The 13899-nt window shown below is 33.0% G+C and overlaps 2 protein-coding genes across 2 annotated transcripts in view; one reads left to right on the forward strand and one right to left on the reverse strand.

Annotated features, from left to right (window-relative positions):
- LOC143059743 (uncharacterized) overlaps positions 1–13630 on the reverse strand; it is a 36519-nt gene extending 22889 nt beyond the window's left edge. The window contains exons 1-5 of the mRNA XM_076233293.1: positions 13494–13630; positions 11823–11952; positions 8583–8724; positions 902–1248; positions 573–622 (exon numbers count right to left, since the gene is read on the reverse strand). Of these exons, the coding sequence (XP_076089408.1) occupies positions 573–622; positions 902–1248; positions 8583–8724; positions 11823–11952; positions 13494–13584 (760 nt within the window). The 5' untranslated portion in view covers positions 13585–13630. The remainder of the gene's footprint in view (positions 1–572; positions 623–901; positions 1249–8582; positions 8725–11822; positions 11953–13493) is intronic.
- LOC143058632 (uncharacterized) lies at positions 4542–7069 on the forward strand. Its single transcript, XM_076232104.1, has one exon. It carries the CDS (start codon positions 5610–5612, stop codon positions 6699–6701), a length of 1092 nt encoding a protein of 363 aa, XP_076088219.1. The 5' UTR covers positions 4542–5609; the 3' UTR covers positions 6702–7069.
- Positions 13631–13899: the final 269 nt, after the last annotated feature.

Below are 13899 nucleotides of genomic sequence, written 5' to 3' on the forward strand. Positions count from 1 at the left end.
GAAGTTTCATGAATATTTGTTAATGTAAATTAAGGTATACATAAGAGAAGATATGTGTTTCAGATATTCTTGACAATTACTTGCCAATTAGATGATTTACAATATATCCATATTTAATTGCAACAAAAATAGTAAAATTTTTCTCATTTTCCCTCTGATTAAAGATTAATATAGTTATTCAGTAATGAACATGATAAAGAAAAAAATTAAATTGTATGTTTACATAACTAATTTATCTTTTTAAAGTTAATAACATATATGCTACTTCAAAATTGGAACAGGGATTTTCTCCAGGTAAAGATATCCAGAAAACAGACAATTTATTATATTGTTATATTGTACCACATAGTTAGTTAGGTTTTGTGTGCTTTTCCCTCTTTCTTCATGTCTATTATGAAAAATGTTCAATTATTAAGAAAAGCTTTTTTTTGTTTGCTTATGAATCTCTTTATTTAGTTATGAATAATTATACTGCTATTTTTAAGGCACCATAATATGAAAAATGAAATATGTCATAAAATCACCTAAAAGTAAAACTAGAATTTAATCCAATTCTACTACAATACACTTACTTCTATTGTCTTCAACTTCATACTTTATCTGTTTGGATTTCTGAGATATTCTGAAAGTTATGAAATATTTATAAATAAGATACAGATTCAAAGAAGTAGAAAATATTAACATACACTTCCAGTCTATATACCTTTTAGGGCAAGAGTTGTGCTCTAGAATATTTCTTAACACCATGTCCATGTGTGCATGGTGTGTGTGTCTAACTTTCATGACTAATGTATAATTTTACAACTTAACTAATGTATTGCTGCCTAATGGCTATTAAATGGCAGAAAATAAATGAATCAACAGTACCTTCCACAAGTTCTTATATATAGAGTATAACTACCTGTGATATCTGTCATTTTTCTTGTCTATATTGTGTTTGTCATAATGTCCTGACGTATGAACCGTCGGTTTAGATTCCACATGAACCTCTGCCTTTGTCATCAGACCATTTGTAGTTGGTTTTTGGACCTCTGTTTCATTTAAAGGTCCAATATTTTGAACTGGTTGTTCTTGCTGACCATGTAGACTATCAGCCCTCAATCTCTGTGATAATGGTGATGCATTAGTACCATTGTGACGACTACTGATAGGGGATCGCTGCTGACTCTCTGGTCGCTGTCTTACTTTGGGGGAATCACTGATGGTACTTGAGCACTGGCTGCATCTAGAGGGTGGTCTGTATGGTTCCTGGAATAAATTTAGTTTTTTTCTTTAAATTTTGCATTCAACACAAAAAAGATAAAGGAGACAGTACTGTATTTGAAGAGTTGCTCAACTTGCTGTAGGATTTAATCATGTCCCTCATTAAATAATGTCCACCAAATCTTTTTTCGTAGTAAATATTGTCTCTTAAGGATGTACACCTCTGAGAAGCAAAAAAATTTCTAGAATTAAACTTTTTTCTAAACCTAATTTTTGGGTTTATATGATTGTAAAAAAATAGTTGGCGAAGAAAAATCATATGGTGGTGCACTTCTTTTTCTGCTAAGGCCCTTTGAAAGTACACAATTTTGATGATTTTCCCCATTTTTCATCAATTTTTACCCATTTTTTGAGCTATTAAACATTTTTTCATACTCTCAAAGAAGATGAAGTGGACCAATCTGAATAAATTCAACTAAAAACCAGATGCTCCGCAGGGCACAACTTTATACGACCGCAGAGGTCAACCCTGAACAGTTGGGGGAAGTATGGACACAACATTTAAGCTTGATACAGCTTCGAATTTGGATTGTGATTAAATAGTTGACACAACATAGGTTTCTGACACAGAATGAATGTGGTCTAAGAACTTAAACTTAAAAACTTAAAAATTTTAAATTGGACATTTACCTATTATGGTCCAATATCCAAAATCTAAATACATGGTTAGATTCAGCATATCATAGAACCCCAAGAATTCAATTTTTGAAGAAATCAAATAATGTTCAATTTTAGACCCTTTAGACCTCAATGTGGACCAATTTGATAACCAGGCCCAAATAGATTCAGCATATTGAAGAACCCCATATATTCAATTTTTGTTGAAATCAAACAAAATTTAATTTTGGACCCCGATTTGGACCAACTTGAAAACTGGGCCCATAATCAAAAATCAAAGTACATGTTTAGATTCAGCATATCAAAGAACCCCAAGAATTCAATTTTTGTTAAAATCAAACTAAATTTAATTTTGGACCCTTTGGACCTTAATGTAGACCAATTTGAAAACAGGACCAAATATTAAGAATCTAAATACACGGTTAGATTCAGCATATCAAAGAACAAAGAACCCCTATTCATGTTTTGATGAAATCAAACAAAGTTTAATTTTGGACCCTTTTGGCCCCTAATTCCTAAACTGTTGGAACCAAAACTCCCAAAATCAATCCCAACCTTCCTTCCTTGGTCATAAACCTTGTGTTCAAATTTCATAGATTTCTATTTACTTTTAATAAAGTTATTGTGCAAAAACCAAGAAAAATGCTTATTTTGGGACCTTTTTTTGGCTGTAATTCCTAAACTTTTGGGACCAAAACTCCCAAAATCAATCCCAACCTTCCTTTTATGGTCATAAACCTTGTGTTTAAATTTCATAGATTTTCATTTACTTAATATACTAAAGTTAGAGTGTGGAAAAAAAATGTCTTCGAACGACGACGATGCCAACGTCATACCAATATACGACCAAATAATTTTCAATTTTTGCGGTCGTATAAAAAATATAGGTAGGTGTTAATATTAGAAAGTTTTATCATTATTTTGATGCTTTTTCGTGTCAAATTTACCATGTTGTCAATTTTTAAAAATTTGGGATTTTTCTCAGTTTAAAGAACAAAATGCATATTATTTCAACTTCTTCATGTTCTTTGTTATAAATGATTAAAAAAATACATATGAGCCGCGTCGGATAGAAATCGACCTTATGCAATTCAAGGTCAAACCGAGTAACGTTACGATAAAGTTTCACAAGTTTTCATACAGGTAGTTTCTGACGTTATAAAAAAAACAAACATGTCGCTATCTTACGTTTTTTCAAAAAATTATTGTGGGGACATTTCTGGTCGGATTTTAATGTACTAGGTACCAATAGAAGCAGAATTGTCACAGTTATATTTGTTTATTTGGATAGATTTTTGTTGTAAAACATTTTCAATTTTTGGTAATATAACCAGTATTGTTTTTGTTCAGAAATTTCTTAATATGTATTTCAACGAAATTAAATTGTAAAAACTGTTATACATGTTCATAACATGAGAAACAAAAGTAATGGACGACAAAACTATGACAAATTAAACTAGTCTAAGTATACTTTAGACGATTCTGCGTCTTTTAACTCCCTATTTGTGAAAATCCAACATAATATGCCTTCACAATTTATTTTTTTAGTGGGGTTTTATATGAGCTTTGTAAAAAAAAATATACGGGGAAACCATACAATGTTAATCTGATTAAATCGGGCCTTTAGCTAACGTATTCCATACATATAGGACAAAACTAGTATATTATTTCTGATAAGTTTAGTAAAAAATGCCGATCATCTTTCACGGAAACCGCTTTATCCGGTCCGACATGAACATTTCCAAATTATCTGGGAACCGTCACCTGCGTGTCGCGTGTTGTCTGCTTTAATAAAAAAAAATGTTCCTGAATCCTGTCCTTTTCTAAATAACATATTTATCAACCTTAGTATCAGTTTTGGCTAACAGGAATACATTGTTTTGCTATAAAGGTATGTATTTCCTAATACGTTCTATATATTGAACTATTTTTACGTTTACGATCTATTTTTACATTTTATACAAAGTGAAAGTACTATCTATTTTAGTAAAATTTATTTTCATTTCGTTCAGTGGCATAACACCTGTCTTAAAAAATAATTGTATACAATTCTTAAGCTTAACTAAACTAAAGTAATATTCTGAAAAACTATTTCTGGTAGGTTAAAACGAAATTTGTGCTGTATTGCAAAACTTTGCTACACACAGTGACACACGCAAAAACAAAATTAAGTCAAAAGTTATTCATCATTGTACCGTTGCATTTTGGAAAATCTTAAAAGAAACAACAACACAAATATACAATATTAAACAAAGACCAAGACGTGCTCTAGGTGGTTTTTTTGTACTATTTGCGTGCAATTTATCTGTTCTTATCTATTTAGAAATTTAGAAATGTTTTGCGTGTAATTTATGTTCAATGACATTGAAAGAAAGAGGGAAACATTTGCATAATACATGTGTACATGTATTTCGAAAACTAATAACTTTCAAAATAAAACCTTTTAAACCTCCTTTTTCATATCCCGACATTTTTAAAATTAGTATTCGGACAATAAAATTCCTGATCTATGCATCCGTGGGTCTTACAATTTTGCATCTGCCGTCCGTCTGTGTGATTAAGGTAACAATTTTGAAAGATGTAAACTGTGATCAATGTCAGATTAATAAATAATAAACCAAAATTTCATCTAAAAAAAAACGTTTATTTTGAAATTTGAACTACTATAATTTAAATAGATAGTATTTGAGATTTTGATCTATCTGTCACAAATCACTGGTGAACTATAATGGCGCAAAGCGCGACAACCAGTCGTATAGAAAAATTCTCTTGGTTCAATTTGTCTTTAATTTCATTCCTTTTTAATGTTGTAGTAAATTTCTGAAATGGACTGGTTCAATAACATAGGATGCGAAGAACTAGAAAATGAAGCAGTTGCCTATTTTGAACAATATATAGGGTCAATACCAGAGGTTTTGGCATCAAGCAATAATGAACTGAATGTGTCTGATAACAGCGATTCCGATATTGAAAATGACGAATCTGATATTGAAAATACATGTGACACAATTCAAGCTAGGGCCCGGGAATTTTATTCCACTTCCGTTATTCAAGATCAATCGGAAAATACATGTTCTCTTAATCAAAATGATAAATTAGAGGATCCTTCCCGACTTCGAATAAATGCTCTATTTGCTAACGACTGTAATTGTACAAAACAATGTTTTACCAAGCTTTCCACATTCAGAGAACACGCCTATGATGTATCGTTATCTGTTTGTGAATTTACAAAAGCAGAGCGTGACATATACTTGCTTTTAAAATTAGAAAACTTAGAAATAACAGACTCGGTTTTCAGAGGAGGAAAGAGAGAACGAAAGCGATACCGATATTCTTTTCAAGGAGTTGAGATATGCGAGTTCACATGGAGAAATATTTATAACATTGGGAGGAGCGAATTTAAAAGTTTAAAACAGCACTTAAATGCAAATGGCGTAACCCCTTGATCACATGGTCTTAGTGGAAGAAAATCGAATCACGGACATTCATTTGAAGTGATTGAAAATACGATAAAATTTATCAAGCGGTATGCTGATGAATTTGGTCTCCCTCTCCCGGCTGCGCCTCGGGCAACCGACAATATCCCTCCTATTCTTCTACCTTGTAGCGAGAGCAAGAAATATGTACACTCCAAATATGTAAGTTAATGCGTTAACTCAGAACAACAATATGTTCAACTAACCGTATTTAAAGAAGTTTGGAATGCATGTGTCCCTCATATTCAATTTATGAAACCAAAGACGGATCTATGTAAAACGTGCTTTCAGTTGAGGGAGGATATTTCCAGATCTATTTCAGAAGACGCGAAATTAGTGACAACTCAAAAATTAATTGACCATATACAGTCTGCGCGGACGGAGCGTGAGTATTATAAATTATGTACAAAAAGATCACGTGATGAATTAAAGTTAGCTGAGTCTCCAATAGGAAAGTATAACACTCCATGTTCCAAAAATTTTGAAAATGTTCATTACACTTTTGACTTTTCACAATATGTAAACTTGCCACATTCGTCTCAACAAGTTGGAGCTCTTTACTTTTTAACACCTCGAAAGGTTCAAATATTTGGAGTTTGCGATGAAAACTTTCCAATGCAAACTAATTATTTGATTGATGAGCAACAAACAATCGGAGAAAATGGAAGTCGGACACATGGACTCAATGCTGTTTTAAGTATGCTCCACCATTATCTGCATGGTAATACTTATGGTGAAAAGGCGTGTCATTTTCATGCTGATAATTCCGTGGGACAAAACAAAAATAAAACTACTTTACATTATCTGTTGTGGAGGTGCGCAAAGGGTTTACACAAAACGATTAATTTGCATTTTATGATTGCTGGGCACACAAAATGTTTATGTGACGCTTGTTTTGGCATGTTGAAAAAAAAATTTCGAAAGTCGGACGTAAACACTGTATCGCAACTGGTTAAAATTGTTGACAATTCTGCCAAATGCAATAGGTCAGAAGTCTACAATGAAAATGACGATGACGAAAACAGCTTAAAGTGGTACAGATGGGATAATTTCTTCACTAAATATTTTAAACCACTCAGAGGTATAGGAAAATTCCATCACTTCAGATTTACCAGTGACGAAGTAGGAGTCGTATTTGCGAGAGAAACTCTTGATCAACCTGAGAAAAGACTGGTCCTCCTAAAGGAAAGCGCAAACCTACCAGAGTTGCTCACGACACTTCCAGAAGTTATTCAGCCAGCAGGGCTGACAGAGGAGAGAAGGCGTTATCTGTACAATGAAGTCTGTCCTTTTGTTCAGTTTAATTTCCTTGACGAATTTTGTCCTCGTGCTTCAGAGGAGTAACATTTTACATATACTGGTTAAAGTTGGATTGAAAACTTGAGAATCATGTATTGCTTCATTGTAACAATCTTATAAATTAAATTAAATATTGTATACAAATGTATGTTTTCATGTCTCTCTTTATTACGAGAAAAGGACCGATACAGAATAAAATTAATGCACGATAACGTTAATTTCACGACGTTATCGTGAGATCTGATGTTAAATATATGTATCCGTCAAAACTTTGAAATGGCGAAACTTTTTAAAAAAGAAAGTTAGAGTAAAACGGTTTTTTGTATTCAAATTGTATGACTATCAGCAAAATTAATATGAACAAAACTTAAATTGAGATTTTTTTTGCATAAGGTCGATTTCTATCCGACGCGGCTCATATATCTAAGAAATTTGAAAAAAAAAGTTATATGGGATGTTCATGTTTCTGGTAAAATCATTTTTGTACTCCTCATCAATTTTTTAAAATTTTGGCTAAAAAGACTGACTAGATTAGTAATAAAATTTGAAAATTTTTTTACTCAAAAACTACTAATTGGAAATACACGATGTTTTGGAAATAATTTCAGAATGAGATTTCAATGAGACTGAAACGTCATCAGAATACATCCTTAAATATTTTCTTACTGTAAATTCATTATTATTCATTAAATACCAATTTTTGTGGATTACGTTGGTACAAACCACAAAACTAAAGATTCATTTATTAACAAATTTTCTATAGGCATATATACAAGCAGACTGAGGCAAAACCACCGTACATCATATCAACGAACATTTTAAGTTTTCCTTAATCCACAAAAGTTGGTACCCACGAAAAAATGAATTAATCCACAGTATTTGAATGTGTTTAATGTTTTATTGCAGATAATACTTATGTCTGAGATCAGGGATGTTGGACTAGGGACTTACTTGGATATGGTATGAACATGATGAAATATTGTAGATATATACTTTTGTCTGAGCTCAGGGACGCTGGAGTTGGACTTCTGACTTACTTGGATATGGTATGAAGTATTGTGGATACTTTTGTCTGAGCTCAGGGTCGCTGGAGTTGGACTTCTGACTTACTTGGATATGGTATGAAGTATCATGGATACTTTTGTCTGAGCTCAGGGTCGCTGGAGTTGGACTTCTGACTTACTTGGATATGGTATGAACATGATGAAATATTGTAGATATATACTTTTGTCTGAGCTCAGGGACGCTGGAGTTGGACTTCTGACTTACTTGGATATGGTATGAAGTATTGTGGATACTTTTGTCTGAGCTCAGGGTCGCTGGAGTTGGACTTCTGACTTACTTGGATATGGTATGAAGTATCATGGATACTTTTGTCTGAGCTCAGGGACGCTGGAGTTGGACTTCTGACTTACTTGGATATGGTATGAAGTATCATGGATACTTTTGTCTGAGCTCAGGGATGCTGGAGTTGGACTTCTGACTTACTTGGATATGGTATGAAGTATCGTGGATACTTTTGTCTGAGCTCAGGGACGCTGGAGTTGGACTTCTGACTTACTTGGATATGGTATGAAGTATCGTGGATACTTTTGTCTGAGCTCAGGGACGCTGGAGTTGGACTTCTGACTTACTTGGATATGGTATGAAGTATCATGGATACTTTTGTCTGAGCTCAGGGACGCTGGAGTTGGACTTCTGACTTACTTGGATATGGTATGAAGTATCATGGATACTTTTGTCTGAGCTCAGGGACGCTGGAGTTGGACTTCTGACTTACTTGGATATGGTATGAAGTATCGTGGATACTTTTGTCTGAGCTCAGGGACGCTGGAGTTGGACTTCTGACTTACTTGGATATGGTATGAAGTATCATGGATACTTTTGTCTGAGCTCAGGGACGCTGGAGTTGGACTTCTGACTTACTTGGATATGGTATGAAGTATCGTGGATACTTTTGTCTGAGCTCAGGGACGCTGGAGTTGGACTTGTGGAATGTGATGTTGGTCGACTGCCTGATCTCAATTCTTGATTCTCTTTTGTCAGGAGCAGAACTTTTTTCTCTAGACTGAAATGGAACATAAGAATATTTTTTTTTAGATTAATAAATTTTGGCAGATGTGTTGAAAATTGTTAAACAGATGCCTAAAGTCAACTAGAAAGTGACCTCAGTTCATCTGTTTTGTTCACTTATAAATGTAAACAAACTAAACTGCTATTCTTTCGTCTTTACCTTTTTGTAAAATGAATTTTTCTTACAGTGAGGAAATAGGCACTTACTTTTTTAAAGGACGGCGCGAATAATTCAAGGTCAGAAAATGTAGCATGTTGGGTAATGAGCTGATGATTATGTCAAGACAGAAGACATTGCACAAATAATTGCTGCCAAAATAATGAACTTATCAATGGTGATGAAGAAGATTCAAGAATGTATCTTAATTTGGTTATAAATATTTGTATGCCACAATTTTCTAATTTCTAATTCTTAAAAAACAAAAATTTCAATGTATTTGATCAGGTTTCAAAAGTTCTTAAAAAAAATAGCGTAAAGGTTGTATTCAAAATCTCAATTTCTTAGAAAATAAATCTGGAGTCAGAATAAATATTTTAAATGTACAATTTAAGGAAATTAGATACCAGACAGCGACCCAACACAAAAACCCAGAAGAGGGCACCTGGATGTTTAAAGAACAGATTTGCAAGAGTTTACCTTCATTGGTGTTTACAAGACTGACTTACAAGAGTTATTTTCCCAGAGAAGAATAGTCCTGATTAACAACAATTATCTCCCCTATCATGTGTCAAAATTGTATATAAAGCACATATCTTTTACTGGAGTTATTGAACAAGCAACAATAAATCTAAATCTAGACCTTTGTGTTAAACATTTTCTAATGGATATTTTTTTTATAAGATGTGCCAAAAAAGATTTATATAAGTTTGCTCCATGTGTAATCTGGTTATAAATATATTTTTGTCTATCCTTAGTTACACCTACACTAATATTAATTTCCTATGATTTGTGTTCTAAATAAAACACATAATATTGACAACTAGATATCATTGAGATGGGAGCCATCTCTGTGGGCCCCGCTGTCAATAACGTGGGGTAAATAAGTTGTATGGATAATCTGATATGAAGCATTATTTGAAGTTATTACATAGTCTCATGTGTGATTTTGATCAAAGATTTTAAGTTAAAACTGATAAATATTCTCATCTTACTTTCATAGTATAATAGTGATATGACTGCATGATGTGAACTCATTGTTTACTACTCTAAGGTGACTTCTGGATATATGGATTGATGTTTGAACAATATGTTTAAAGGTGCCGCCCAATTGATATTTGTCACATATTTTTAGAATTATGCCTTCAATATATTATGACCCACCAAGTATAAAGTATGAAATATTAATGGTTCTCGAGAGGTAGAGCGGACACAGTTTGTTAAGAACAACGAACGGATGGACAGACCGACAGACTGATCTTAGACCTAGGATGCATACATTATGACACATTCTCTTGTGTTGGTTAATATATATGTTAAGTTGAAAATGTTTGTCAGGTATAAAGTATGAAATAATAACAGCTGTCCTCTCAAAATATAATGTGGATCAAATTTGTTAGCGATGGACAGACCAACAGACAGACAGACCTTTGACCTAGGAAGTGGTACATACATCATGACACACCCTCTGGTGTTGGTTAAAATGGATGTCAAGTATAATATTTGAAATCATAACGGTTCTCAAGATATAGAGCGGACACAATCTTCACCACAGGACACAGGGTTGTCAACTGAAACCAAAGTTTTTTTGACGTTGACCTTTGACCTAGGAAGTTGTACATACATCATGACACGCCCTCTGGTGGTGGTTAAAATGTATGACAAGTATATACTTTGAAATCATAACGATTATCTAGATATGGAGCGGACACGATCTTCACCACAGGACACAGGATTGTCAACTCGAAACCAAAGTTTTTGACCTTGACCTTTGACCTAGGAAGTTGTACATACATCATGACACACCCTCTGGTGGTTGTTAAAATGGATGTCAAGTATAAACTTTGAAATCATAATGGTTATCTAGATATGGAGCGGACACGATCTTCACCACAGGACACGGGGTTGTCAACTGAAACCAAAGTTTTTGACCTTGACCTTTGACCTAGGAAGTTGTACATACAACATGACACACCCTCTGGTGTTGGTTAATAATCATGTTAAGTATTAAGTATGAAATCATAACGGTTCTCTAGATATGGAGCGGACACGAAAGTGTTACGGACGGACGGACGGACAGACGGACGGACGGACAGACGGACGGACGGACAGACTGATCACTATAGGGCGACCCGCCGTCGGCGGGGCCCAAATAAAGGTTATAAATCATAAAGATCAATATTCTATAAAGTTTGGCTAACACAGAAAAACTAAGAAGTACAACAAATACATGTTCATTTTGTTTAACTAAAATTGTGTCCGTCTTTTTCACTTAAATTTTTTTCTTCAATATATTTGTGAAACGTTAGTTGTAGATCATGTAGATTACTACATGTAAATGGTATTTTTCTGTTCTTTTTAAATTCATTTGCAGATCCCATAGCTATAAGGTTATAGGGCACATGATACAGTTTTAATGCAACAGTGATTTTTTTCTAAGAAAATGTTCACCAACATGATCTAGTCAATTCAAATACATGTTTATGATTATTATCAGATAAAAAAAATATACATGTGCTACATTTAGCATGTTTACATGTAGATATAAATGCAGTAGAAATTGAAACAAAAATTTCTGTTTGTTGGACATTTTTAAACCTTTAAAAAATTAACAGACAGGCTTAACTTTTTTGTTTCAAAATATAATTCCACAAGTTCCTATTATCATGATTATATTATACAGATTTTTGTAAAAAAAAAAAAAATGGAATCCCTCCCTTTTGTTTTAGAGCTATGGACATGATGGATGAAAAATAACTCAAAAACAAATTTCCCAATATGATGCAGTTTAACAATATACATATATAAAAAACCCTTTTTGTGTTAGCAGCAAAATTAATTCCCTTCTAACTGTTTCATATGACTTACCAATAATGGGGCATGCTTAAGTATATATATAAGATTTGTTTAATATTGTTCTCATTAAGTAACAGTACCTTCTTTTAGCTCTCAGTAAATTAGCTACATCTGTACATAGAGGGACAATTCCTTTTCTTGTACTGTTAACAACAAAGGCTACAGCTCTTGATGCTATTTCTTTATCTTCTACAAGATTTATCTCTCCTCCTGTAATATGTGTAAAGTAAAATGTTAATTATGGAAGGAACTTAACTTCAGCATTTTGTTCAGTGGTTATCTTTGGTTCCTCTCTGTCAATTTTTTTTTCTTCATCATGTTGATTGCTGCGTTTTAAGTCCGGATGATTTTTTTTTCGTTAGAATTTTTTTCTCATTTTGTCATGCAGCCCTAATTATACATGTTATAACTGACTATAAGGCTTCATGTTGACTGTTTCTCAATTCCAGGTCATTTGGACTATGGTCATGATGCTATGCTTGGTGGATAGTTTTATCATTGACAATCACACCACATCTGCTTTGTTGCTTTTATAAAATGGTTAATGAAAATGTATATTTACATTACACTCCATTGTCACCATCACATTAAAGTGTCGAAATTCGTGAAATTTGACAAGTAGAATTATTCATTGTGGGGACAAAGTCCCAAATTACAGTGGAAAAAATCAATAAAAATCAAAATCAATCTCCTAATCGTTTACATTTCATTTTCAGACTTTTTTTATTTTTACAGCAATTGCGCAGAAATCTCTTTCTTTCTTCTGGTCTTGTTTGTCATGAGACTTTGAGTAAATTATATATTTATCAGTTTAGTAAAATATAGGAAGGAGCGCAATATAAATTTCATTTTTAATAAATCTTAGATCATGGTGAGATGAAAAAAATGCCCATTGATAGGGTTTCTTAGTTTAAATTAAAAATGAGGTCATAAATAAAACCCCTAGCAATAGGACACAAGTTAGAAACATACAGGTATTTCAAATTCTTTTTTAAACAGATTTTGAAGTTAAAAAATGTTTGAATTTTAAAAATAATTCATGCAGACTTCGTCCCCTTTCACTGGCAATGCCGACCTAATATTTTATCACCTTATAATAGGTGGATTCCAACCCTTACCCCTTTAGTAGGATAAATTTGGTTAATTTCATTGCATGTAGGGAATCAGTGTCACTGAAGGATGTCCCCCCCCCCTTTAGGTCAGTCAGTGCCCCCTCATTCCCCTTAAAAATAGTTCTGGATCCACCACTGCTTTCCATATCTAAATTTCAAATCTAGCTTCAATGCCTACATAAGATTTAATAAAAGGAAAAAGAAAACAAAGGGAGAATGTGACACCACATCATGGAAAAAAAGGGGGGACCTCTAATCTGACTAAGTAGTATAATCAGATAATTTAACATAAGATAATCTTTATTCAAACATGAAAGGTCTGTAAAATAGTGTGTATCATACATCATACAATGTTAAAATATTAACAGTTATTAATTATAAAAAATATAACCATGATAACATGAATAATAATAAATTAAAAATAATTTACAAAGCCTGTGTTTCCTAATACTTTTACGAATATTTATTTAATCAAACATGTTTATCAAAGAACAATTAATTGACGTGCACATAGTCAAATATTTAATGTTTCTATAAATGAAGACAAAATATCAATATCGACATTTGTTTGTTTACTTTCCCATGAAAGCAGCCCACTCTGAATATTTCATTTCATAACTTAGACATATGTTATGTTACCAGTTCCTGCCAATTGTGTTTCCCAACATGGTATCCAGGAATCAGATTGGTCACACAGTTCATTGCTATGATTTGAATTCAAATCATCCATTTTGCTTTTAAACTTTTTTGGCTGCTGATGCTGAATCGGACGCCATTTTGGTTTGATTGGGTTGGAATTTGGGGCGCCTTGCAGGGTTATTCAAAGATATTTAGATAAATCACGCGCAAAGCGAGACAACTCGATTATCTCGCTCATATTTAACTATTAGAAGTTTTTAGAAATTTGATTTAATTAATTCCTTGGTAAAATGTTTGTAGTTGAAATGTTGGTATATTTAGATTCAGTGCCATGACCAAAATTCAAAATTGAAGACGTTAGAAACGTAACAATACAGTATCTCAATAATACAACGTCAGAATAAAG

Source organism: Mytilus galloprovincialis, chromosome 14 (genome assembly GCF_965363235.1).
Source record: "Mytilus galloprovincialis chromosome 14, xbMytGall1.hap1.1, whole genome shotgun sequence".
Taxonomy (NCBI): Eukaryota; Metazoa; Mollusca; class Bivalvia; order Mytilida; family Mytilidae; genus Mytilus; species Mytilus galloprovincialis.

Bases quoted from the DNA above. Each gene is read 5' to 3' on its own strand.
- LOC143058632 (XM_076232104.1), top strand. From the start codon at position 5,610: ATGAAACCAAAGACGGATCTATGTAAAACGTGCTTTCAGTTGAGGGAG.